The sequence below is a fragment of the Rhipicephalus sanguineus genome, chromosome 7, assembly GCF_013339695.2.
Source record: "Rhipicephalus sanguineus isolate Rsan-2018 chromosome 7, BIME_Rsan_1.4, whole genome shotgun sequence".
Lineage (NCBI taxonomy): Eukaryota > Metazoa > Arthropoda > Arachnida > Ixodida > Ixodidae > Rhipicephalus > Rhipicephalus sanguineus.
In genome coordinates, this window is record NC_051182.1 from 105128253 (window position 1) to 105155796 (window position 27544).

The following is a 27544-nucleotide window of genomic DNA, read 5'->3' on the forward strand; positions in this document are numbered from 1 at the left end:
GTGGCCAGTGTCGCAACTTTTCTGCGAGTCAATATGGCGTTTGGTAGTTGTGAGAAATTATAGCTGCTCGTCAATGTTTCTCGGATTCCATGCTCAGGTAAGCCCGTCGCGCTTATCGCTTGTCGCGCGAGCTGCGTCGTAGTTCGTAGACGAACTTGACAGCCGCACTACTGTCACCGAGTGCGAAGCTACGTCATTAAGGCACGGGGAAATAAAGTACAGTGGTTCAATGACCCAAGCCTCCGCGTCGCCTAAAAGAGGTTTCATTTTCGTGGTTCCCTCGGAACCACGAACGCTAGCTTTTTATGCCGTGTAATCATTGGTTTGAGTACTACATTACGTCACCAACCTGTCACCGTCCACTGTGCGTCGTATGCGTGTGTGTGTGCGCGCTACCGCGACCCATAGGACGGGGGTTCGCCTCCGGTAGTCGGGTTCTGGCGACGTTCGTTGGTGGCGACCGAACTACGTGATCCGAATACGATATGACCGCCTCGTCGCACGCATCACGTCAACTTGTCGCACCAGTCGGCCCGCCGCTGGACATCGCTACCGGAGCGTGCAAAAAACCGCGGCGTGTCGTGCAAGCCTTTTTTACTCTTTCTGAACTCGGTGGGGGTGGGTCCCAGCTCCTGATCCACCAGAAACAACCGCCGTTCCAGTGAGATAAGGAGCCTTTACCCGAAGCTAACCGCAACGAGCTAAATGCCGACCGACCTGACACGGTTTCTGTAAGTACTACGTGGTGCCGAGCTCGTATATGAAATGCCGACGCCGACCTGATTGTAATTTTCTTCTCTCCCTCCTCTCACCCGCTGGGCAAAGGGGGAAGTTCGTTAAGCGTATTTGCGACTAGATCGCCTTGAAGTGGGCAGGGTTTTTTTTTTTTTTTTCGAAGTTTTCTGTTGCGAACAGCGCGAGCTGCTGGCGACTTGATATGGTGCGTACCGTACGTATTTTGCGTATTGAGCGCGCCCGAAGAGCTGAGTTGCGTCGGGTGAGACGATGCCTTTCTGTATGTTTTGCACCTCGGAAATTTTCGGTTACACATTTTCCTCGTTGTTATTCGTCGGTCAGTGCGACTGGCCTCTGTCGCGCAAAGCGAAACTTCACTGCCTCTGATAGACAAGACCCCGTGCACTTGAGGCTATAAACGAAAAAGAAAAAAAAAAGCTAAAAGGTAAGCGCCGCAACGTGCGCAGCTGTTTGCTTAGGGATGGCCTCGCATGTCGCGTCGGAAATTGCTGCCCGTGACTGGGTTCATTTGTACGTTTTGCAAGCGAGCTTCGTACTAGATAGGGAGGCCAGCCTTTTCCAATGGCCTTATAAGCATTGCCTCGGTGGTTTCGGTGCTGAATATCTGATCTACACGATGTACCCATTATCTATGGCTTTTGGGTTTCTGCCAGCTTGTTGGATTGTTTCGACCAAATCGTACAGTGTGGCACATTGCTTGAGTCAAGAGTGCATAGCGAAACTACGTTAGATGCATCCACGCAGCCCCTAGTGGCACCTGAAGCACGTCTGGCTCATTGTTTCGTGCGTTTGACAATCGTGGGTGTTCCCAGCACTTGAAGACACGTGTATAGAATCGACGTGGTTGACGAGTGTTTGAAGAAGCCTCGTCAACACCTTTGTGTGACAGAAGTGTGCCGTGAAGTGTTGACAGGGATTCTCGGAGTCTCCTTTTGCTGCGTCGAAGCCAGATCAGCTTTTCTTGATGTGTCATGCACACGTGTGATTGTCACGCATGTGCCTGTAGTGTGCATCGTATCTCGAGGTAAATGCGATTGGTTGTGTTTGTCCATTTCGCAGTAGCAACTGTTGGCACTATGTTTTGCTTGCAGCGGTAAGCAGACTTGCTTGCTTTTTTTTATGTATCATGTTGCTCCTTTCCAATTAAAAAAAAATATATCTTCACAGTAATTAAAGTAGTTAGCCATGTTGGAAAATTGTGACCAGACCTCTCCTGCAATGCTGTTAAGCTTGCTGCCTTGCAAAGCTTCGCAGGCTTTAAAAAGTGTTGCTTTGATAGTGTACGTAGTGGCACAGCTGCCATGCCTTTCGTGTTTACTGTAGTGTAGCTGCATTTTTCACAAGGTGACCAGCATGATGGATCGGTAGCCGCGGGTGTTCTGTCACCGAGTATGAAGGTTGTGTGTTCGATTCCCAGCCTTGGTTTTTGATGGATGCAAAATGTGAAACTGCCGATTCATTCACATTTAGCCGCATTTTAAAGGAAGAGCCCTCCACTGCGCCATCTCTCATAATCATATCATCGTTTTTTGATGTAAAACCTCAGCCTCAGAAGTTATATTATTATTACTATTACTTTAAAAGAACATCTAGCTAGTCAAAATAATCTATGGCATGCCCCACACAGCACAGATTTGGGCCTACTAGATACCACAGTAACGTTGATTGCAAGCTGGACTCCTATGTTTTCGTGAAGACTTGGTAGAAGCAAAACAGCTGGAGCTTTTGGCTCTTACCTTATGCACCATATTATTTCCTCCTCTCCTGTTGACGTTGGGGTTGAGAGAAACGCCCACACTAAAACATAGTTGAAGAAAGCAGCGGTTGCTCTTGCAAACACCAGTCTCCTTAAAATGTGAAACTGTTGTGATAGGCATACTGTTCGTGAAGCAGCCATGTGACATGGAGATAAGTGTGAAAATGCACACATGCGTAAGTTATAATTAGGGCTTCATGTCTTTGGATAAACACGAAAAAAGTCCTATGAACACTAGCCGGTAAAATTTTTGACAATTCGGATTGATCCAGTAAGCTCCGATTTTATCGGCCAATATGACCTTCTTCCGGTCTTTATCAAAAGGGCATGTTCGGAGCGGTCATCGATACATCGGCCGGGTTGGCCGATGTAAACTTTACCCCACGCACCAGCTTTGGTGCGCCGGTAAAAATAGCTTCCGAATTTGTAGAAAAATAAACTCCGATAACATGGATCCTTACTTATAATCGAGTGTTGAGACATGCCAAATGTGCTGTCCCGGCCTGAAGCTTATAGGCATACAGTGAAAACTAAGGCTTTCATGCTTAACTAACATGGAATGGGGGTGGTGGCAGTTGTTGAAGATTCATATGTTAGGTCACCTGCGACATTCTTGACCCAGACGCCAGCACTGCACCTCGCATTCAGACAGCTTCACCTGGTTACATGCCAGATGCACTGAAGTGAACTGTGTCGTTTAGTTATAAGTAGCTGCTGCTAAAGCTTAAGTACTAAAACCAGTCGCATGTATTGTAACGCATAGGCAGCCGACATTTGTGGCTCATAAATTGAGTAGTCTTGGCTAGAAAAGCTGTTATCAACGTAGGCTGAGGTGGGGACAATGTTATCTGATCATCCTTATCACTCATATCACCCACACCATTGTTGCATGACCACGTCCACTCTCATGCCGTTTTTTTCCTTGCTAAAAAAAAAAATGCATTCTTCCTCATTCAAAACAAGCTGCATCCTCTTCCAACAAAACAAACTTTCCACAAAGTGCTGTGGAAAAATCAGTGATGTGATTCAGTACTGTATAAGTGATTCAGTACTTCCTCCAACACAAAGGTGTTGGAGACAGTACTGAATTACCGGTAATGTTTCATGTCATTTAGTCTCAGGTACTGCTGCACTCGATTGGTAGCAGCTGTTTCATTAATGATGGGAGCTGCACAGATAAGTGCTGTCAGCTGACTTGTAATTAAGAACAAATGCGGCACCTCGATAACAGAGGTTGTGGTCAACTCCAGTTGACATGTTTTTTTTTTGTTGTTGTTGTTTTTAATCTGGTTTGTAAAGGCAACCTTGCATTGTAGCACACTTTTCTGCGAAGCACGGCCAGAAACCTATCGCCATCCGTCCTTGTCACAGATTCTCGTTGTGAAGGTGATGAGTTTCAGATCACTTGTGTGGACTGGTTGTCTTGCAGCAATTATTAGTCATTTTTGCTGCGCTACAGTGTCGCAAATGCTACCCACCATGGTGGTCTAGTGGTTATGGCGCTCGACTGCGGACTTGAAGGTTGCGGGATCAAATACGGGCCATGGCGGCAGCATTTAGATGGAGGCGAAATGCTTGAGGCCTGTGTACTTCGATTTAGGTGCACGTTAAAAAAAACCAGATGGTCAAAATTTCCGGAGCCCTCCACTATCGCATTCCTCATAATCATATCATGGTTTTGGTATGTAAAACCCCAACAATTATTATTATTATTCTCGTGAATGCATGTCTTTTCTCTTCATTTTTGTTTTAGTGCAAGGCCAATCTAGCAGTCATTCTGCTATAATTGTGTTTAATACAGTAAAAGCTCGTTAATTCGAGCCTCGTTAATCTGGAAAATTTGATCATTCGGACGTATTCTCCGGTCCCGGCAAGCATGTGTATTGTTCAGTGGTATCAAACTCTCACTAGTTCGGTCATGTTTGGCCACAACCTGTTTAATTCGGCCGATTCACTGAGCGCGTCAAGCACGAAGGGCAAAAGGATGTGCTACACAATGGAGCGAAAACTCCGTTTTCAAACAGCCGAAACAGCCGCAGGCCTTCAGAAAGGCATGGTCGCCATCCACAATCGTGTTGATGGCGACCAAGGCTTCAGCAGCTGTGGCATACTTGTTTTGTTTTCAATTTTACTCAGCGCGCGCAAACTGCGTAGGCACTATCTATGATCACGTTGTTAGTGAAACTATCGTCACGTGCATGTGGTAGTGTTGGTGTGGGCAGTATGTAATAAGGGATGGGTTCAGAACACGTTTGAGCTTAACACGTGGGTTGTCTTGACCCGCGGTCACATATTGAATAAAGTCGCGAATGACGAAAAGTGCAGCTTTTACACTGCTCCTATGTAAAATAAGTAGTGGACTTACGTATTCGTCAAGAAAATGAAAATACATTGTTGTAATAGACACTTCTTTATTGTTTTCTTGATCCTTCGATAATTTGGCAGTCTGTTAATTCGCACATTTTTTCTGGTCCCGTGACGTCTGGATTGACGAGCTTTTACTGTAATTGTGTAGATGTTGTGTCTATATTCGTTGCAATTTTGTCAGCGCATCTCAGCATTTTCGCACTCGTTTCTGGAAGCACTTGGAGGCTGATTATAGCCAAGGCGACACAAACAACACGCCACGACCGTAAATAGGGCACAACGCCTTGTTCCTCTTGTTTATCGCAGCTTGTTTGCTGCCTCAATCTCGCGCGCTCTTGTTATCAAAGCGTGCGTTCCATCACTCTCGCAAGCCACGTTTTCGTTTCTTTGTTAGGCGCTGCTTCCTGCTTACGCTGTTGCAAGTTGCTTAGTTGTTGCCACCGGCATCTTCTGAGCATCGGGAAAGCTTTTGGAACATGAAAAGATGCGCATTTGTGGTAGGCCGTTTGTTGTGCACGAGGCGACAGAGAGCGAGTGTCCGGGCGAGGTAACAAGAGCGCATTCCGATATCTCGTGCAACCCTTCGTAACTGTTGCCCACTTTCCAAATAAGACACTCTAAGGAGATGGAGGCCTCAAGTGGTGAGCAGTGATATCATGGGGAACGCATATAGAACCAGCGTTTTGACAAGGGCATTCGTTTCATAAACAGATGCCCTTGTCCAGACATTAGCTCCAGAAGCATTTGTCATTGTGGACCTTGTGTGCTTAATGCCAGATTCTGTGGGAACACTCGGATCACTTGATGTTGATGGCCATTGTTTAAAAATGCATCATCATTCGCTTACAGACGTAGTGCATCTACAAGATGCTGAATGAGTAGGTCAGCAGAATTTGGTTTCCTTTTTCTTTTCATATTTTCATATTGTTTCCACATTGCTTCCATATTTCAACTGTTTTACATAATGCTTAAAAGTCTGGCAGGACACACGTGCATGGCAAATTAGGCATGGCAAGTAAGTGCCAAATGTGTTGACACACTTAGTGTTCCAAAGAACAGTGGGCATAAATTTTTTTCTCTCGCCAAATCTTTTCTTTGATATGAGATCTATGCAAATGGTGACGTTGCTCTCAAGCCTGCATGCAGCAGCCTGCGTGTAGACAACGTTAAAACTCCCTTGACTGCATCGGTGTAATTCCAGTCCTGGAGCCCACTGTAATGTTGGGCGCCTCCTATGTGAATTTCCAGATATTGTGTGAATGAAAAAAAGGGGAATGGATTAAGGCACCCCCCCCCCTCTTTTTTTTAATTTAAACATGGCCATATGAAGCCAACGAAAGCGTTACTTGTAGATTTTTTTTTATAGAAGTATGATAGTTGTGAAATATGTGAAAATTACTCAGAAGTGCTGCACTTTAATGTTTAACCCTTTGATATGCTATGTGCAACATTGTGTACACCACTTGTTTTTGCCATTTTTAACGACTAGAGGCTAATAGAGATAAAGATACATCGAGTTTTGGATGAAATGAACCTCCTGCATAATAAATTTGTCTTCATTTAACTTCATTTTGCAGTGTACTGTTATACATGATCAGTTTGCTGAAGGCAGTGCACTGTTCGACGAGTCATTCGAAGTGCCCCTTTCCACGAGCCACGTCAAAAGTATAATTTTTCTTTGCTTCAAATAAACATACGAAAACGAATTTGCATTATATTTCTGGCGTAAGATTTCATTCTATTAATGCAAAAAACGGAGCATGAATGACTTCACAATAAATAGATATTTAATTAGAAATTGAATTTGAATGAATTACTATAACACACATAAATTAACACGTTATGACATTATTTTTGTTCCAATAGAATATCGAGTGCCTTGAAAGAATGTTGTACCGATTTGACGCATTTACAGACAGTTCTTCGTGAGTGGCATCTGAAAGGGTTAAAAATTTACATTTATGGCCTCGTATACTTTGCTTGGCTTCATAAGGAATTGCAAAATGTTTACCATGTAAGTAACTGCATTGGGTGCACCAATGTTGGCGGAAGGCATAGCATTGTGCTTCCTCCAAATACTCAGTGGGCCCATCAGTGTGTCGGCTCTGGCAGAATTTTTCGCTCTCTCTATATCTCTTCACTACTCATTTGGCATTCCACACTCTGCACTGGATGGCGAATTCAAGTCACATGCTGTAGTCGGCACCGTTAAGAGTACAGTAAAACCTCGGTGATACGAATATCGCGGGATTACCAAAAATATTCGTATCATCCGAAATTCGTATCACCAGAAAACATGGAAAATTAGTATGCGACGAAAGAAAGTTGGCATACGTTTTTATTCAGTGTTTCACAGTGCCGCAGCGACGTCATGAACAGCTCTGAGTGATTGTGACTAAAGATTTTTAGACGTCAACGATCATACTTGTATTCGTAAATATACGGTGCATGCGCGCGTGTGCAATTAATGAACCAGACCAGATGTGTTAATTGTGCCCCGTGACCGCTAATAGCCCCTTTCTAATCTTACGACGCTTTTCTGCATAACACTAAAGTACTGCGGCGAAAGTGACTTAAGAAGCGCTTTGCACACGACCGATAGAGGACAAGCTCCTTCGCCCAGACCGTCCGCTTCATCTCGTGGGGTCTTCGTCCACCTTTAATGAGACTTCATGACCGACCCGCAGCCTAAGTTTCAGTCTTGTTTCATATAGAACGTCTGATTGCGAGGACATGGCTTGCATTGACGTGGCAGGCACGTGTTACTGTTGCCTCGAGCATAGGAGCGCGCGTCAACGCATCGGAAGAAAAGCGCGTCGTCAACGTCATCTGTAATCTAAACTCGAAGGCGCCTAAAGGCCTCTAAGATTCGCGCGCACTATCCCTGAGGCAACAAGGCACAATTGATGGTCGCGTAGCGCGCATACCCGCGCACGCGCGTGACTGCCACGTCTTCCGCGACAGCGCGGGCAGCACCTGTTCGTACCTGCGCGCTAGCGTTCGTTCGTATCAAACGTCGCGGGGTGCAAATCGGTTCGCAACAACCGTACCCCAATACATTGCAGGCTAATGGGCCTTGGCCGGGACCACAGAAAAATTCGCATGACCCCGAAATTCGTACGAGCCGTGATCGTATCACCGAGGGTTTACTGTAGTTCCTATTGTGGGGGGTAATAATAAAGGAGGACCCGCGGTCATAGAACTCGGAGACGTCTTTACTGTACAAGGGCTAGCTCCAAATCACCGTAGCTTTCTTCTCTTTCGCGCTTCCCCTCAAGCCCATGTGCTTCCTTGAAAGGAAGGGTTTGCGGTCTTTCGTTTGATATTTCAGCCATTCTTATGTCACACAGCCAGTTCATGCTTTACAGACACAATTGTCACTATACTCACTTGCAGCCTAAGATAAAATGTCCGCTCCGCCCACAAAACCATGGTGCGCCTGCCCTTTGTCTGTGAAAGACAGTCATGCTAGCCGGTTTCCACTCTAATCGTTAGTACTTTTTCTCAGCTAATGTAGATACTGGGCATATTAAGAGATAAAGGTTGGTCGTTATTACCTAAAACATTACGTTTGGCTGGACAGTGATGTCGGAATCCTTGGGGGCTTTACTAGGACATTCAAGTTCCTGACCTAAAACCAGCGACACAAACGTGGGTTCTATGGGAAAGCCAACTATCTGAAACACTCAAGGAGCGTTTATCACGAAAATGAGTAAGCACTATTGGTTGGAGCACTTATGCGAATTTCTGTGGGAGGGACAGCGATGGCTGTCAGCATAGTGGTCGTTTCCTCTTAGGTTGTGATGCAGTATAAGCGTTTCACACACCACGCTCGTTTATTTGCAATGCCCAAGCTAGTGAAAGACACTTTTATGCAAGCATTGTTTGTGTTATCCTTCTTGAGCTTGGCTGCTATGGCTTATTTATACACTCAAACCTCATTATAACAAAGTCATCTGCTACGAAAATAACTTCGTTATATCAGAAAATTCGTTATAAACGTTTATCTGTAACACTGTGTCTATGGCAAGACTATTCCTCATTAACTTCGTTATAACCGATAATTTGTTATATCCGCGTTCGTTATATCGAGATTTGAGTGTATGTTCTTGGAAATTCGCGCTTTTTTTTATCGTACGAGGACAGCCTGAGTACACACAAACACAGAGCGCAGACTAACAGCTGTTTTATTTCAAGGCATTTTACTCACATATATGTATACCCAAGTGAAAGCATCGCAAAAACCCGAAGCAAGATAAAATATTCAAATGGGCATGCGCATGACAAAAGTTAGTTTGTTCCTATGAAGTGGATTTCTCTTGAAGAAAGATTAATGGATGGTGCGCTGATACATTTGTCGATAAAAAAAGCGTGAATTTCCAAGATGCAACACCAACTAGCCCCTGTAGCTGCTGTGAGTGTATGTTGTTTTTCGTAAATCCCCAATCACCTAATTACTGTGTTTCAGCCATATTATTGCTAATTAACCTCCCCGTGTTCTCTTTTTTGTTTCTCATGTTGATTGCTGCCGCCCCCCCTTCTGTGCTGATGGTGATGACAGCAGCAGCAGCAGTGTGGCCCCTGTGCAGGGAGGGTGTCCCCATGTACCAGTGCCTGAAATTTGTGGACCGATTTATCCGCAAGGACCACAAACCCGGACTGGGCTCGGCGGGCGGCTCAGGTGAGACACCCAAAACGGTTTCCTGCAGTAACTCTTGAAAGCCATGACCGCCTGCTTGTCGCACAGGTGCTACACACCGTGCTCTATCTAGAGAACTGTCTTTCGCGAGTCATGATTGCTGAAACTAAGACAATGTTCGGCTATCTCAGCCGGCCTGGCTTTGCCGGAAGAAAACTAAACCTTAGCATTTTGTAGTCTCTGTGCGTTTTTTGACATCCCGGCACGGTAGGTTAAGGGGTATTCAGACGGGAGACAAATCCCGAGGAGAAGTCTCCACAAATGCCCCCCACTCACACGGACGAGGCGAACGGAGGGGGAGACCAATGTTACTAGACCACTCTGGTGGCTCGTACCACCCGTTTGACGAGCGGCAGACGACCGTGCAGCTGCAGACTGGACACCCACTGCCGCTCTCTGCAGGAGCAAGTGCAATAATGTGGCGAAACAAGAGCCGGAAATTTCGCTACATCCCCCTCCTCCGGGGGATCGTTTGTCCTGTCGGGGAAAAGGTCCCCGTGTCCTCCGAGGATGCGCGGGGGGTCGCGCCCACTCGCTAATCCGTGACGTCGCAGTCACGTGATCCGCAATCCCCCCCGTGTCCCCCGCGGATTTCTCCCTCGTGTGAATACCCCTTTAGTGACTTAAGGTGTTTCTGTTGCCAAGCTTGAGGAGTCAGGTTTGACTCCTGGCCACAGTGGACACATCTTGCTGCAGTGCAGTGATTCCACTCCTGCGTCAACTGCGCCAAAGTGCGCCAAATTGAATTTACTGCGCCATCCTGATAAAATCAATGTAAATTGCGCCAAACTGCGCCAGAGTCTCTGGTTTCGGGGTGGGTATCACCGACAATCGCACCGCCGGGGCGTCAAAACATTTGCAGCTTGATTTTGGGGCCGCCAAAGTCGCAACCACGGACCAAGGATTCTTTCGTTGAACAAACAGCGCTCGCGCGAGCGTCCCGATCCATGATGCTGTGATCGGTGCCGACGCAGCTTCCGTTGTGCAAGTGGGCTCGATGGCAAGATGCATCCTCCGCAGAAGCTCGTGACGCGTAGGCCATTCGGTAGCGTGAATGTGTGGCGGCGATTCATCGGCGGACGTCGTCTGTTCCAGAAACGCTGCTGATAGCTCGTTTCAGGAGACGCACGGCTCGTAATTGAAGCAATGTTCAGTAATAACTACACGCGTGCCGCTAGAATGTTTGTCACTGCTGTTTCTGGACATCGCCGAATAATATTTAAGAAAACTAGCAATAGATGTATGGAGCAATGTCGAATTTTCCGTGCTTCACGTCAATGGAAGATCACGTGAACGGTGAGAACGCGTTGACACTCTTCATCAAATATACTTTATCCGTGGATCTTCATCCAGAGGAGCTTTTTCGTAATTTTGTTCCACGGTTTTGAGCTTGTGAGTGCTAGGACTGCAATTCAAATATTTTGCTTGATTTTTATTCAAGTGTCCTCTCATTAATAAAAGAATGCCTCCTGGTCGGAGCAGCCGCTACTCTTTTAATTTGCGCAGTTGTCAGTAACGGGCCTGTCGCCGACGGCCCTGCCGTCGGAAGGCCCACTGTGAAGCGGCTACGCAATGTTATACGTCCACCCCTCGCTTTCCAGGGTCAATAGCCGATGCTAAAAAAAAATTAGTTTTTATTAAAGGCGAAGAAGTGAATGCGACACCAACAAATTGTATTGTTATACGAAGTAAGGGTAGCAGCTAATTCTTTTGGACCCGATCTCGCGTAACTCAACAGAAGGCAGATTTAAGAGAGTACGGCCGCTTCAGGGACTGAAGTGGTTTTCGAGCTTTCAGTTGTCTACACGTGAAGTAAACGTTGCGATCACAGCATGTTTACGACCCATCTCCTGATGCCTGTCGAGATAACACGCGCGCCAACGACCGTGCCCTTCGAGCGACGCATCAACACCCCTCTCCCACCTCCACTCCCGGCCCCTTCTTGTTCCTTACGAAAGACGCATGGAGCGTTCCCTCTCTGCTTGATGAGCAATCGACGGCAGGCATCGCACACGGGGTGATGTTATCGTATGTGGCCTCCGTGCGACGGAGACGCCCGGCTCATTTCATCTCCGCTTCAGCCGCGTTCGTCGCCGGCGCTTGCGAGCTTTTACATGCGGGTAGAACAACGATGCGCGGGTAGGCGTTATCGTGCGCGGGGTGATGCTATCAGTTTGGACTTTATAGTGAAAATGGCGGCAACGGTGACGCCAAAAACCCGTCGAGAGTGTGCACATAATTGCTATCGCAATAAAAGGAAAAAAAAATATGGCAGCTTCGCACCAGTGGTGCCAGGCCTGAAGGAAGAGTGCACCTGGATGGCCTTCCTTGTTTATCTTTTTTTTTTTATTTCTTCTCCTTTCTTTCTCTTTCTGTTTCTTTTATCTCCTTTTTGGATCGGTTTCTTTCTGTGTTTCTTTCAGTCTTGCTCATTGTTTTTTCTATCTCTTTTTCTTGTCTTGTTGTTTTCTTCTCTCTCTTTCTATGTCTTTTTCTGTCTTTCTATCTTTTTTTGTCTATTCCCTTTATTTTTCTGCATTTTCTCTCTTTCTTTCTTTCTCTCTCTCTCTCTTTCACGTGTTTCACATGCTCCACTTCGCTGAGCAGACTTTTTGTTTAATGCTCGCACTTGCTGTACTCGGTAGTGGAGCTTGCCCAATTCCTGTCGGGCGCATACCCACCTGAGGAGTTTTCCACGACGGAGCACAAGTTACCGATAGCTTAAACAGCTTCACTGTTCAAAAACGAGGCGCCATTTCACTCTGCAAGCTGGACGACCAGCGAAGCTCTTTAGCGCACAGCACAGATACGAAATGGTGGATGCCAGTTTGGTACGTTAGGCCAGGTTGTTAACGGCCCGGCTGTTAGTGTTCAATACACATTATTTTTTGCACTGCACTCTAGAGGGCACTAGGGAATGTCCTAGCGGTGCGCCGCTTCGCTGTAAAAGAAAAACGAAGTTTGCGACACTTTCACGGATGCTTTCACGGATGCGGACACTTTCACGGATGGTCGGCTTAAAGCCGGTCTCCGTCTTCCAGGCAACCCGGCGCATGCGCAAGCGATAGTCTGGAAGCACTGCGAGAATGTTCAGCACAGAGAGGAGTCAGAGAGAGAGGGAAGAGGAAGTTGGCTTTCTGAGCTCAGATAAGTGATGTCATGTGGCGCCCAGCAATGCAATCGATCGAGGAGAAAAAGAGCCTAACCTTTGTCTATGAGTCGTCTTAGGGGAATGCGTTGGCAACAGTGAGAATCTTTAGCATTGAGGCACTGTTGTATGTCACGGCCTTTGTATATCACTTGTGATGATAATTACGTAGATGTATTTGGAGTATTATGTCATAAAGTAGAATGTTCCGTATCCAGTATTTTGTTTGTTTGCTATTTACGAAAAAAAAAATCGCTGAATAGGTTATTCGAGAACACTCAAGTGCAGGAAGTCCCTATTTTGGCATTACCGAGTGAAATATGGAGTGCTCCTGAGATTATTTTCTACATGAGATATGCTATGCATAGAAATTTTTCTAGCTCTTCATAAGAGCCCCATAATAATTATTCAGGTGCTTGAATGTAAATGAAACTTGCTTCTCCAGTGTACCCCAGGATGTGAAATTAGATGCTCCAGAGTCCTCCAATATGGAAAATTAGCTGCTCCAAAGTGCTCCAAGTTGGAACTTTCTGCTGCTCCAAGGTGCTCCAAAATGAAAATTTTGCTGCTCCAAAAATTGCTCCAAATCAGAAGTCCTCGGTAGCATCGCTGTGCAGTGGCAGCGGCGAAATGCAACAACACCCGTGTACTTGGCTTCAGGTGCATATAAAAGAACCCCAGGTGGTGAAGATCAATCCGGAGTCCCACAGTGTGGCATGCCTCATAACCGTATTTTATTTTTGGGATGTGAAAAGTTCCAGAATTTCATTGAATTTGAAGTTTTCTTGGCTGCCATGGCGTACCCTCACATCCCCAAGAAGCGGTAGTCCTCTTTGGTTACTAGTGCATGGAGCACACATGCTGCATGGCCTTATGCAACATCAACCAATACTTTCTCCCACATGTGATAGCAAGGAAATTAGTTGCATCACCACTATACAAGTTTGGTTCAGGCTTTGCTATGATCAGCAAGACAAATGGAAAACACTGTAGGGCTATCTGAAAAACAAGACCTAACGGCTTAATTCATGTGCTCAGTTTTCATTCATTACACTGCTAATTAGCCTCACATAATGGTCACAAAGGGGTGATTGCAGTGCCAGTAACTGCGTAAACACGGTAAGGAAATGTACACTATACATAAATGTGCATTAGAGAGCAACATATCACACAACGCCATGAGCAAACTAGTGCGCGACGTCTCTTTAGCTCCATCACATATTCTATGTAGCCACAGTGTTGGGGGCCGCAGTTTGTCCCACTGTGTATGTGAGCATTTTGAGGAATTAACGTCTTGATGGCCAGTCTTTGGAATTTTATGTGTGTATTCATGCGTATGTGCAGTGAGGTAGCACATACGCGTTAATCCAAAATAATCAAACTATGGTTGAAATAATGTTAAACTGAAATGATGTGCAACTAGTAAGGTAAAATAGCCGTTACAAATGTGCCTCAGTTGCACCTGTAAAACGGTAGTGCTACCACAGTAGCTTGTAAAAAGTTGTCTTTTAGCCATTGTAAAAGTTACTCTTACTTTTTTGCTTGCAGTTACAAACTTTTTAGAAACTTTTTTTTTCAAGTCTAGCTTCGCTCTGTGGATAACGCTTCGCTCTGTGGGAAAAGTTTGCTTGCAAACTTTTCTGCCACCAATACGGCACCTTGCTTTTGAATTTTCTCTGCTAACATGTTAAAATCTATTTTGGGGTTCCAACGAAACACCATATGTTTCCACAGACTGCAGGGCCCGCATCACATGCACAACAAATTATAAATAGAAATTTGTCTAAATACAAATTGCCCCGCCACGGTGGTCTAGTGGTTATGGCGCTCGACTGCTGACCCGAAGGTTGCGGGATCGAATCCCGGCCGCGGCGGCTGCATTTTCGATGGAGGCGAGAATGTTTGAGGCCCGTGTACTTAGATTTAGGTGCACGTTAAAGAACCCCAGGTGGTCGAAATTTCCGGAGCCCTCCACTACAGCGTCTCTCATAATCATAGCTTGGTTTTGGGACGTTAAACCCCAGATATTATTATTATATTATTATCTAAATACAAATTGTCTATAAATGTTTATATATATCTGTAAATGCAGTAGGAGTGCATCTGGGCATTTAAATATTGCATGTAAAAATTAATCGTCCTGCGTATCTCTGTTATTCAGATGCCCAAGTCCCACTGGCTTTGTAGACTGCATAACATCTCCAAATAGCTGAAAGAAATATTGAACATGTTTTGTTATCACACGCAGTAGGCTTGTGCGAATATGACTTCTTTTTTCGAAGGAAAGTCAAAGCAAATGGAATAATTTCTAATCGATTTCGAGTAGTACGAGGATTAAAATAGTAGTAGGGTGCAAGTTAGAAGTGGTAAAATGAGTTAAATTTTGAAATTTGCCACACTTAATCTACATAAGCCTGTATAACATGCTTTTCAATTTAAAAAAAAAATTAATTCAGGGTGCAGGTACCCCATGCTCATTTAACCATGAAGTGTGGCTTGGCGTCAGTGGATTTTCCCTACATAGGCTTTAAGGGGGGAAAAAAGCAATCTGCCATAGCACTGCGCATGTGAATGCCATTCAATCACGCGCGTTGTGTCCATTGGTTTATAGAATGGCTCTCAAAACTTTCAGCCAGAAGACGTCCTATGGTTAGATGAAGAAAAAAAAAATATGGATGGCACGAGTAAGGATTTGGACAGAAAACATTCCACCGCATTTTCTCTTTCGCACTCGTTCGTAGTCGTACACTCAAACCTCATTATAACAGTCACATCTGCCACGAAAATAACTTGGTTATATCCGAAAATTCGTTATAAACTTTATTTGTAACACTGTAGCTATGACAAGACTATTCTTTATTTACTTCGTTATAAGCAATAATTTGTTATATCGAGGTTTGAGTGTATAAGGTCGTCCAACGTCTGCAGCATCTGTGTTCGCACCGCAGGTGGAGCAGCAGGTGCGGGGCACGTGTACCACGAGCGGCAGGTGAAGGAGCTGTGCGCCCTGCACGCGCTCAACAACCTGTTCCAGGACGGCCAGGCCTTCACCAAGGGCTCGCTCGACGACATCTGCCACAGGTTGTGCGTGACGCCCACCGCACTCCTAGTTCGACAGACAAACCCTCCCGCACCCGCCTTCCTCTCTGTCGCATCCAGTGCATGCGCAGTGACCTTAAGGGGCCCCTCACTAGCTTGCATTGGAAACGTATACACTCCGTTCGGGACCTATAGAGGGCGCCTTGAAAGACGCACGCAGCGCCACTTGCGGTGCGGCGAGCGTGCCACGTTGAGAGCCTTAGCAGACAACAGTGCCTCATTGCTTTGACAGCTATGGCGGCGCAAGCGCCCGTCGCTGGCGCGTTAGTGCTTCGGGCTGGATTTAAAGATATCGTAGTGGGATCGTTCTTCCGCGATGCCACCATTAAAAAAGGGGAAAACCTGCACGAGAGCAGCCACGTTTTTGACGTGAGTGAACGCTTTGCTACGGCGTCGTCAGTACTGACGGCTAAATGCGTGCGTCAGGCGTGCGTCCCACAAGAGGCTTACTCCATAGCTATCGAGGCAAGCTGTCATTCTTCCATGCTTAGAATATTATTGGTGCATGCCCACTACCCGTGTACTTGCAAAATGCTCAGAACTTTAGAATTATCCACGGCCACTCGCCGTGGAAACTTCGGCGAGTGGCCGGGCGGCGTGGTTATTTGTTGGTGGCTTCGTGTCATGTCGATTCGCAGCCACCAAGTATTTTGCTTGAAATTGTCGCGCATAGCAACGACCTTATTGCAGCATCATCATCGCTCATCATGTACGTTTCTACCTCGCCGCTCGCGCGGCTCATGCCAAGAGCTTGAGGTGCGGGCGAGAAATAAACGTGTTACGATCGGCCCCGCTTCGTCTTTCGCTTCAAGTGATGTGGCGCCGACGACGACACGGTCACGATCGGCCACCATCAGTCTACCTCATTCGCTACAACCTCTTCCGTTGTTTTTGCTTCTTTCCGAAACAAACATTGCGCTTCCGTCGCAACAGCGTTCGCAGAAAACTGCAACGACGGCCAGATCTAAGATGAAAATAAATAGCCTCGATTTTAGTTCCGTGTGCACATTTGTCTACATGCTGCACACTTTGTTTCGTCAACGCCGAATGATAACAGGGTCAGCTGTTTACTACAACTATCAACCACTTAAAGTGCTTGCGCACTTGGCTCTCTCGTCTGCGCAAGCTCACCACGTTTTTATAATTTGCGCAAACTCTGGTGTAACCCAAGCTACGCCCTAGCGCAGAGGTGCGCAAACATTTTCGGTACCAAGGCGTTGGACTGGGCTAGTTGGTACATTGTCAAAATCGATAAAAAATCAGCGGTAAACACAGGACACAGTGAGTGTCCTGTCGTTTCCTCGCACTGTGTCCTGTGTTTACCACTGTTTTTTTGTTTTTTATTCATTTTAACATTTTCGGGACCACGGCCTCTCGAAGCTTTCGAGCGCCGTAGGGCTACCCCAGCCGTAGTCTTTCTGCTTTAATCCTAGGATCTATCCGAAGAGCCGCGACCACCTGACATTTTTGTCCCTCAACATCTCGGGGGAAGGGGATCGACTCCCAGTTAGCGCATCTGTAATTGAAAAGCTGCGCTTCCGCCAGTACTAAAATCATGATTGCAGGAACAGCGCGAACGTAAAGCACGGGACGTAGAAGACACACATACGACGACACGAACGACTATCAACTTATCTTCTGCAAGCACGGACGGCTTGCGATGCCCGTCAGGAAATATCGTTGGCACGTACGACGGGGACGACACATCCTTGGACGGCACACCCCCAACGAAATGTGCACTGCATGTCTTCGAGTGCCGAGAGGGCTCCAAGTTTGTTCCGTCATGGCTGAAATGTACTGATCCTAGCGGCACAAGAAAAACAAAACCGCAGAACGCGAGACGGCAGAGGGAGCGGGAACCAAGCTAACTTTTTTCGTCGCACAGCCGTGATCCACTTTTGCCGCTGCCCAATAATGCACGGACGAGTTGAGAAAGGGTGAAACGTCGTTCCCGCAGGGCACGACGTGTACCTGTTGGTACAACCGACGACGCAGCAGTTCATGACTGCGTTACAGAACACCTACAACTGCGTGCTAGCGGGCGCGGGAAAGCGTTCGCTTCTGCTCGGGCTCTCAACGACTGCCTTCTCTGACGGCCGCGTGGTGGCGCGCCAGTCGCAGTGAACGGAGTGTATAGGCGTGCACTGAGTACTGTGTAGGGGAGAAGCGGTAGGAAAAACAGGATTCTATTACGTGTACAAATGCAATGCGCACAGGGTTGTGGCTACATGGGCACAATGCCTGCATATGGGTCCTTTAGGAAGCATTACCGCTTTACAGCTCCTGGGGCTCACACCCTTCCCAGAGAAACCTGCTCCTGGTAAGGCCAGTGAAAGGAGAAGTGGCCATAGCAGCGGTTGTATGAGTCATGCAGCATCTGGTGGAATGTGAAGCCAAAGAAGTACGGAGCGCTTGGTCGTGTTTGTCTGTCCAAGCATGCACAGCCACAAGGTTGCTTGTGGTACGAATGCAGACATTCCGCTGTAGCTCCTGCTAAATTTAAACGCTTGAAACTGCATCGCCTGTTACGCGCACCGTCTCGTCAGTAAATGACCAGCTGCATGTAATTAAATACCTTTAAAAGAAGCCAGTTTCACTGCAAAGGTGAAGCAGTGAGTGTGGTAGCAATGAATTGGAACCTTATATAAAGTAAGGCCAACAGCTAACTCCATTACGATCTGATCTGGCATAACTACAAAATGCTGGCATTCCCTTGGGAACGCAGCCACTCTATGGAGCAAAGTGGCTTTCACACTGTTTGTTGATTAAACAAAAAGTAAGCAGTGAGGACACAGCAAATACAAGAGTGTAAGCTGCTAGTCTTAGTTGAGATAACATGCGCAGGCACATGTGCTTCCACACCCTTTTGATTGAAGTTCGCAGTTGCTGCCTGAGCGACGCAGCCCCCTCACTGGCGGCACCCCTTCACGCTCCTTCTACCGATAGAGCCGGCCAGCATGTTTCATCTCTGCTTGAGCTGCGCCTGTCTGCAGCTTCGCAAGCTTTCATATGCACATAGAACATACAACATGCGGGGCGATGTTGGTGTTATCGATTCGGACTTCATGCGGAACATGATACTGTAGCAGTGACGGCAAACATGCATCTCAAGTGTCCGTATATTTGGAAAGCAAATTAGTTAGGCTTAGCGTTACCAAGCAAAAAAAGGCACAGGACAGGCAGCGCCTGTCCTGTGCCTTCTTTTACTTCGTCGTCGTCTAGTGAGCGCTGTTTCAACAAAGATGAACGCATACCAACTCGCTCAAGCTTCCATTCTTATGCATTTTCAGCGCAGCTTAAGAAACTAGGGTCCTTAGAATTACGTGTGCATGCATTTTCTATTAAAGGAACACGCCACCTAATACTTACCTAGGGATGTTGCACCTCAGATATGCATGATATTTACTTTTTGATCGACAACGTTCACAAGTATGAACAGCTGTACCAGTTCAAGACGGCTGGCCCTTGGGCAAGTGGTTCAACTTTGGCCGAGTGGCTGAAACGAGGGACGTGCCGACAAACAGAAAGACAGACAGACAGAAAGACAGACCAAAATTTCTGCGTTTAAGTTCCCCAAGAAAGACTATCGTCTTTAAAAAAGCAATTGACTAATTTCAGACTTGCCAGAAAATGTACTACATGTAATTTGTTACAAATAAGTTGCCCACCATTGTTGCTTACCGGGTAAGTTGTAGTGCTTCTAAGCTTGAGGACGCGAATTGATTCCTGGCCACAGCGGTCACATTCGATGTAGGCAAAATGCAATAACAGTTGTGTACTTAGGTTTAGGCACACGTTAAACTAATTATGAGGCACCACTATGGCGTACCTCATAATTAGATTGTGGTCTTCACACATGAGGCTCCAGAATCCAATCTGTTAAGGCACGGTGCGGGGCCCTTTAAGAAAGGGATATGCTGTGTGTCAGTGTTGTGTGTTTGTGTGTGTGCACGTGCATGCTTGCATGATGGGCACAGCGGTGGAACTTGCACCCTGCATGCATTTTCGTGGGCTGAATTCCAACATTTTCTCTTTATTAATGAGAACTAACAGACAATAATGCCAAGGAAAGTATAGGGGATGTTATTTGTAGTAATTATGATATAAATGTGAAGAATGTAAAACGGATGAAAAGATAACTTGCCGTCGGCAGAGACCGAACTGCGACCTTCGAAGGTTGCAAGTTTGGTCCCGGCCGGCGCCAAGTTATCTTTTTGTCCACCTATACTTTCCCCATATACTTTCCCTGGCATTATTGTCTTTTAGTTCTCATTAATATTGTGTCTAACAAAGAAAAAACTGAGCCCTTAAAATTCCCCGTCTTTCCTACATTTTGTCATGCAATATGTAATAGCACTAACTTGGGCCAGTTGAGGCATAAAAACTGAATTTGCATACTTAAGGGTTTATGCAGGAGGGCAGAATGGAAGAGGACATTAAATTCAGTGTGCCCCACACTTGCTGATTACAGAATTCATTTGAGGACATGTCATGTTCTATAGTTCAGATCAACAAATTAGTGTGTCTTGTTGAATTCGTGTGTGAAGCCTGTATGTGGATGGGATCAGCTGTACCGAAAAAAAAAATATTTTTGGTGTGTTCCACTCATCTTATTGATGCTTAGGGCTCAAGAAAATGTTCTAAAACCAAAGTTCCTGCGTGTGCTTGTAACCTAGAAGGGCTAGGAATTGCTTGTCTGTGGCTTAGAAACGGGCTGTTTTCAAAGTTCCTCTGCAACCACACAGGCCACAGGTAGCAGTTTCATCCGAGGCTTTGATGAAAGCTTTTCTATTCAGGTAACACGCTTACGAAAAATTTAGTCGACGGCCAAGTCGAGGTGAAAAAGTACGGATATTTTGGGTCCTGTATGAGTTCTACGATCACACTTCAATCAGTGTTGTATTCACCGCTGTAAGCATGTCATCTGATAACTAGCTACCCGATGTTTCAACTGCAAAGGTGATGCATTGAGGCGGTCCTTTGCGGCCTGCTTTTCTTTTTTTTTTCCTCTCCCTTTCTTTCCTGTCCCACTGCGCAGCCTGTCGCCCGACCACCTCGTGAACCCGCACAAGAGCATGCTAGGCCTGGGAAACTACGATGTCAACGTCATCATGTCCGCCCTACAGCTCCGCGGATACGAGGCCATCTGGTTCGACAAGCGAAAGTGCGTACTGTTTCCGTATTACCGATGGCTTCTGCAGTTTTGGCAGCACAGGGAAAGTTATCGTTAAGGGGGGACACTTAGCGATAGCCACTTGTCTTTTGGCGGGAAAAGTGACCACTAGTTAAGGCTGAAATTCGGGCTAGTTGGTTCTGACTTGAATACTCGCGTTGCAATATTACTAGCGGTCGTCCTGTGTGCATCTTACTATGTCCCTGTTTTAGTTCTGCTAGTAACATGCATTCATGACCACTAGTGTATGGCGGTGCACAGTTCAGATTATCCATGGTGGGTCCAATTTGTCTGCAAATCGATGAGCTCTTTAATACATGGAGTTGTATAGAGCTTGGTCGGACCATGCCACCCTTGTTCGAAATATCGGAAAATTCCAGTTAATAGAGAGTTTTAGTTTAGCGCGCGCAAACCTGTACGTACGCAACGGCCTGCGCGCTGCGCGCGTTAGAGTTGAGGCTGTCTCCTACATTTTTAGTTTACCGTACGCAACAACCGAAACGTGGACTGCGTCTAGGCGTCAGTGCCTTCGTCTCGGCGTGTTTTGCTGCGCCATCTAGTGGCTAAGAAATAAACTACAATATCCGATCATAGTTGACACAAGTCAAGGCACGAGACAAGGCAAGACTTTACGATGGCGCAAATTTTGTTGAGGTGATCGGTGGTGAACGGTGACGGTTGGTACGACTTCTACGAGGCGAGCAGCAGCGAGGGAGGAAAAATGCCTTCCGAGAGCGGTGGCTTTTGAAGGGCGACTGCAGTTTCGACGACATCGAATATCTCCTACATCTTTGCAGCGATCACTGTCCACTGCACTGGGTCCGCGAACGGATTCAAGCTACTCACGTAGGCAAGGAGCTCCAAATCGAGGGCAATTCCGAAATGGACACGGTATTTATTCGCTGCCATGACCGCCGTGCTAGCCGTGCCGCATGTGCTGCTGTCGGACGCAGCCATTTTGCTTGTCTCGACCGGTCGAGATCTCGCGAGAGAAGCGCCCGTAAGGTACGCAACGGCCGTAGCGGGCGCAACGTAAGCGCCGAGATCTAGCGTGCGCATCTCTTGCGCGCGCAAACGCACGCATCTCTCTTAGGTTAAGCGCATGCGCAGTCTTGCTCTCTCTCACCCGTTGCGTGCGCAAGGCCGTTGCGCGCGCTAAACTAAAACTCTCTAATGACGTGTGAATTAACGAGCTCGTACCGTATTGTTCCGAGATGTGTGTTGTCGAAACGAGACCTGGCTTCTCTGTGTTGGCTATAGTGACCTGCTTGCTGCTACTGTCCCTGTTTACATTCACAAAGAAGAAAAAACATTCATAAATGTGCTGATGTGTAATCGTCAGCAATTTTGGCTTCGAAATCTTGTGTTGCAACGCTGCTACTTCCTGTCACTGCTGTACGTTCCCGATCGCTGTGTTAATCGGCAGTGCGTTCGGCAGGGATCCGTCGTGCATTGACCTGAGCAAAATTGTGGGCTTCATCCTGAATGTGCCGAGCGAGATGAAGTTCGGCTTCCTCCAGTTTCCCCTCAGCCGGAAGCACTGGATTGCCGTGCGCGAGGTCAACGGCACTTTCTACAACCTCGACTCGAAGCTCGAGGCACCAGCCGTCATCGGCAAGGTGAGTGGCCCCGCCTTTGTTTCTTTAGGTGGCTCAATTAATCACATTGTTTGATAAGACCGAATATTATTATTTCGATGACGCTTAAGGGTTGTACACATCACACTACATTTCTTTGAGTTGAAAAGTACCAAAGGAAAAGTAGTCTTTCATGGTACTCTCGGGTGACGTTTATATGGGAGTTAATGGCCACGGTATGACAGTGACATGATATTACAAAACTACTTGCAGTTCTATGAAACTACATTTTACAAGCCCAGAAAAGATGTTGAATTAACCGAAAACCAAAATGAATGCTTACTATACCAAATTAGTACCTCTATTTGTTGGAGGAATCTGCAGCCCTCATGTTTGTTGTGAGCAAAATTTCAGTAAAACAGTAATTCTCATGATTTCATAGCTTATAAGCCCCAACGGCTGCGTGGGCCTGGCAGCTTGAAAGTGCTGTTCGTCGTGAGATGCAAGTCGCCCTGCATGGCAGCTTTGCAGCTGGTGTGTTGCTCTGCTAAGCACGAGCGCGTTGGTTTGATTTGCAGCCATAGGAACTACAGTCAAACCCATTTATAATGAACTCGAAAGTGCCGCAAGAAATGGTCGTTTTATCAGTAGTTCGTTCTCAATGGGCTCGCCTTCAAAAACGTGCATTTAGCGACCAAGCCGCTTTTTTTTTTCTGAACATTTTTATTGAAAAGTGGTAACAACATCTACGGTGACAAGTTAAGCCTTTTCGTCCGATGCCTGCTGCGTGCACGAATCAATTGAACCGCCTTTGCTGCGAACTGACACCGTTTTACTGAACCGCGGTACCGCCACGTGGAGCCGATCATCCCTGTCTAGTTGCGTGCAGCGCGTCACCTACACGGCTCACGCCATCACTGCCATGCTGCTTGCTGTATTACGCGTATTTGTGTGTTCTTCATGCCCGCTTCCCTTCGGACCGTGCACAGGTGTGGCGAGTAACCTGTTCGTTCAACGTGACAAAGACAAGCATTTTGCAAGTAACACGCACTCTCAGTCTCCGCGATGCTCTGATGGTCCTGCGCCCCGAGCCACGGCGCGCTTGTGTTGTCGCCTAATAAAACATGCAGTACACGCTCGCTGTAAGTGCATCAACGTTTCGCGGTGCCCGTGCCTGTCGGTGCCCGTACCGCTCAACACCAGCGAGCTACTTTCGTTTCCACAAAGCGATGTGCACTTTACCTCGCACAGCAAGGCGGCGGCGAACTTGCGAACAGCAGCATCGCGCGCTTGTACTGCTCGTACCACCGTCAATCCGAACAGTTTACACCGCATGTGCAGCCGCGCAGATAGCTGCAGATGACCGTGATTAGGTGGCCGGCAATAAGTCATTATGGCACGTTTATCACCGGCCGTCACGTCGCTTTCGCTCTCTAGTGATGCTTATCTGTGAAGGCATCGCCACAATGGCGCGGAAGTCGTAATCATTGATCGACCGGTCTCTGACCGAAAAGATGAAAAACATTTTGTGGCACATTGTGGCGTTGACACAGTGCACTTTCATGCGCCGAAAAGTTATCGCGGTCATCGCTTCTTGCATTTTATGACTTCTTGCGTTCCAAGGCATAAGTTCATCATACGTGGTCGTATCTGCAGAGAACGGCGCCAGAAAAGGTACCCGTACGATAGATGACCGCAAGGCTTCATGCTGCCTCTTATTTCTTTTTTCTTCATTCCTCACTGCCATTCAGCCACTGAAGAGAAACGCCTGGAAAGTGAGCGACCTCTCTTGCAGCGTTCGAAATCAGCGTGCGGTGCTCGCCCATGTAGGGTGTCTTAGTTGCGTGCAAACTGGAGCTGGGCACGCGCGAGCGCACGCCTCTCTCATGCTTTACAAGCCCTGTCTTAACTTTTTTTTTCGCTTCGTATGCGCCATATTTTTACCACGACTGTGTCTGAAGTGTTCATGGTAAAAGTAGGAAGCTTTGAAAAGTGTTCGCTATATTGGACACAATTTCAATGGGTAGCATAGGAAAGTCGTACGTGCACTGAAATATGGTCGTTATAACTGATAGATCGTTATATCTGGGATCGTTATGAGTGGATTCAACTGCATTGCTGTGGAAGCAAAACGTGAAAGCTCCCATGTACTTGGCTTTAGGTGTGCGTTAAAGAACCCCGGCTGGTCAAGACCTGAAATCCGCCGCAACATTATCTATCTTGCACTGTCAAACCTGCATATATCGAAGCCAAATATAGTGAATTATTGTGTATATCGAACACTTTTAAAACCCCTTTGAAATATCTTCAATATATAAAATATTTTATATATTGAATTGCCCATACATAGTACTCTTTTGTGATCCCCTTCAGATTCGATATATCCGGGTCCAACTGCATTTTGGTTTTGGCAGGTATAACTCAAGGGTATTTAATATTGGCACACTTATGGTACCATATCTAGCCACCTCTGAAGCTCCTTCGTCACGTCTTCTCCATGCAGTCTCAAGAACTGCTTCAGTACCTGCGGGAGCAGATCAAGTGCAAGGACCGGGAGATCTTCATCGTGGTCACGCAGGACATTGGCAGGGTCAAGGGCTGCTACATCGAGACGTCCAGGGGGACACCTCCGAGGCAGCCGTCGCAGCAGAGCGTGGCGCCAACGCGCGAACACACGTCGCGGACGAACTTGCGGTAGAAGTGACATCGCCGACCGATCGCAGCGGCGGCGGGACCCGTGTGTGCCCAACAGAAATCGCCTGGATCTGTGAGACAGACGGAAAGCGGGAGAAACAGAAGAGGCACTCGAGACACCCGCTTTCCTTCGGCGTGATGCCCCCCAATTCTGCGGGACGTGACTACAGCGTGTCGTCGTCTGCTACGTGTGTCTGCTGCCAGCATCCGGTGTTGTCTGGTAGCAGGGATCATGCCACCGCGTGCGAGGTGGCAAACTGTTTAATTGCCTGCCAGCCGTGACAAAATACGCAGGGGGACGCACCCCTCAGGAGCGCCCCTCCAGCTTGCCGAAGTGAGCTTCATCCGGTGTTCTCATCCCCCCCGCCCCCCAATCCCAAGGAAGGCGACGACTTTCTGCTTTTTACACATGCATCAGTGCAAAGCAGCTGTTTCACAAGTCCTACACTTAACGTGCCTGCCCAGTGAAGCTGTCTGTGCTTTTTGCCTTGCTTTTGCTTTCTCTACCGGTGGCACAGCGGCAGTCGAGTAACGTTCCTCGTGGTTTCGAGGAGTCGCCCGCTAACGAACGACGTTAGCAGACAGTGTTTAATGCTGGCATTCCCCCAGAGCCACGGCACGCAAAGGCGCCAATCAAATGAACAAAAAAGATCTTTAGCGGTGCCTCTGCATGCGTTGCAGCAACGAATCTCTTTTATCAGTTGCCCCTAGCTCGTCTTTCACGGCTAGGATCGTAGGCATTGCCGAAGCCGCCTCATTTTGTCAACCTGCTGCGAGTAACCGGCACGCACAGATTCCCGGAGCATAATAGCCATAAGCTGGTACTTTTCGATTCGTGGAGTGGAGCTCGGTTCGAACAGATGTTTTTGCACAGACCTTATTACGCATGCATCAGGGAACCCTTTTAACACTTCATTGTGCCATCAACTTTGTGATTCATTCTTTCTTTTTTATGTTTTTAACCAGCATCATTCACTGCTAGCGCGAGAGAGAGCGAATCAATGTTTGAAAACTGCCGTTTTTTGTCGATTTGATGTGTTCAGGAGGCTGGCCTTAATCGCGATTACAAAGCCCAAAGGGTTTTTAGCAGCTGCCACTCTGTAAGGCAAGTCAATCGCACGAAGTGTTCCCGTGTCTTATTACGTCCATGTTGCAGACAGCATTCACTTTGCGCTGTTCAGTCATTCGCGTAAGTCGGTGCAAAACCGAAATCCAGACTTGTTTCTGTCACCCAAACCGTTACGGGTGAAGAGTCTGGAGGTTACGATAAGAACAAAATATATGTAAATAATATAACCGTAAAGAAATCTTAAGGTTTTTGGAAATAAGCACCTGTTCTTCTCTTGTACATACACTTTGGATCTTGAAAGCTCTGTTAACGAAAGTCAAGTTCTTCGTTATTAAGCCTTTGCCCTCTTGCATGTCTGCAAAGCTGCTTTAAGCCATGCTGGGTACGCGAACACTTTCGTTATGTCAAGCATTATTACTCGTAATGCTCTTACAGGGGAGTAGGAATGTCTCGTATATCGCAGTGCATTCATTCACACTAACTGATGGTAATGCAGGAAGAAATGTACACTACAGCATTTGAGATGTCGTGATTCGACTAGTGGAACTCGTGGGGCAGTTGTTGGATGCGGCTGCCACTACGACAAGTCGTACGTACAATACTCACAGATTCAAACGCGACATCAAAGTTTTTTAGTATAACAACTGGTATACGCAATTGCTCGAGATAACCACGTCATGTTGCAATGAATCTGGTCTCTAAATATTGTCTCTGATCTACGCGTTCGAGTCGAAATTACGCCGATGTGACCCAAACTGAAGACTGTGGAAAGGAAAGTATGTGCGTTAGCCCTAAATTGTCCCATTTCAATTCGCGAGTACTGTACATCAGTTCACGTGCCGGATCATACCGTGTGTGATTTCAAGCAGCCTTGTGTGCCATAGTGGTAGCAAAGCCATGTGGCGATTGCATAGGTGTCGGCAGTTGCTGGCAGTTTGGTTTTCTTTTTTTTTTTTAAGGTTGTAGTGAGATGCTGCATTCTTCGATACGTCGAATACTCCTCAAACTAGCAAATCGTGACAACCGACCCTTTTTTCTGGCTTGTAGTGTAACCACAGCCGAACACAGATCCAAGTTTATTTTTTCAAGGCCATTCTTGAGATGGTTGCAAAGATGCTTGCCATGACAGTAATAAAAATAATCTTAATTTCCTTTTCCTTTTTTTTATTTCTTTCTGTACAATATCAGTTCCATCATAAAAATTTG

At 46.7% G+C, this 27544-nt stretch overlaps 1 protein-coding gene across 4 annotated transcripts; it reads left to right on the top strand.

Annotated features, from left to right (window-relative positions):
- On the top strand, positions 1 to 27544 carry LOC119399697 (josephin-1). Of its 4 annotated transcripts, none has more exons than XM_037666521.2 (6): positions 1 to 97; positions 9441 to 9560; positions 15675 to 15810; positions 20864 to 20989; positions 22437 to 22617; positions 25079 to 27544. In XM_037666521.2, the coding sequence occupies exons 2-6, from the start codon at positions 9482 to 9484 to the stop codon at positions 25271 to 25273; spliced, it is 717 nt and encodes a 238-aa protein (XP_037522449.1). In that variant the 5' UTR covers positions 1 to 97; positions 9441 to 9481; the 3' UTR covers positions 25274 to 27544. The 4 variants fall into 4 exon arrangements, with proteins under 4 accessions (XP_037522449.1, XP_037522450.1, XP_049273776.1 ...); XM_037666522.2 differs by having other exon boundaries at positions 19 to 97; positions 9444 to 9560; XM_049417819.1 differs by having other exon boundaries at positions 30 to 97; positions 9444 to 9560; positions 15675 to 15807.

Excerpts from the sequence above, each read along its gene's own strand:
- LOC119399697 (XM_037666521.2), top strand. The coding sequence starts at position 9,482 with ATGTACCAGTGCCTGAAATTTGTGGACCGATTTATCCGCAAGGACCAC. Across the intron at positions 15,811-20,863 it reads GACGACATCTGCCACAGGTT|CCTGTCGCCCGACCACCTCG; the intron begins GTGCGTGACGCC and ends CCCACTGCGCAG. Across the intron at positions 22,618-25,078 it reads CACCAGCCGTCATCGGCAAG|TCTCAAGAACTGCTTCAGTA; the intron begins GTGAGTGGCCCC and ends TTCTCCATGCAG.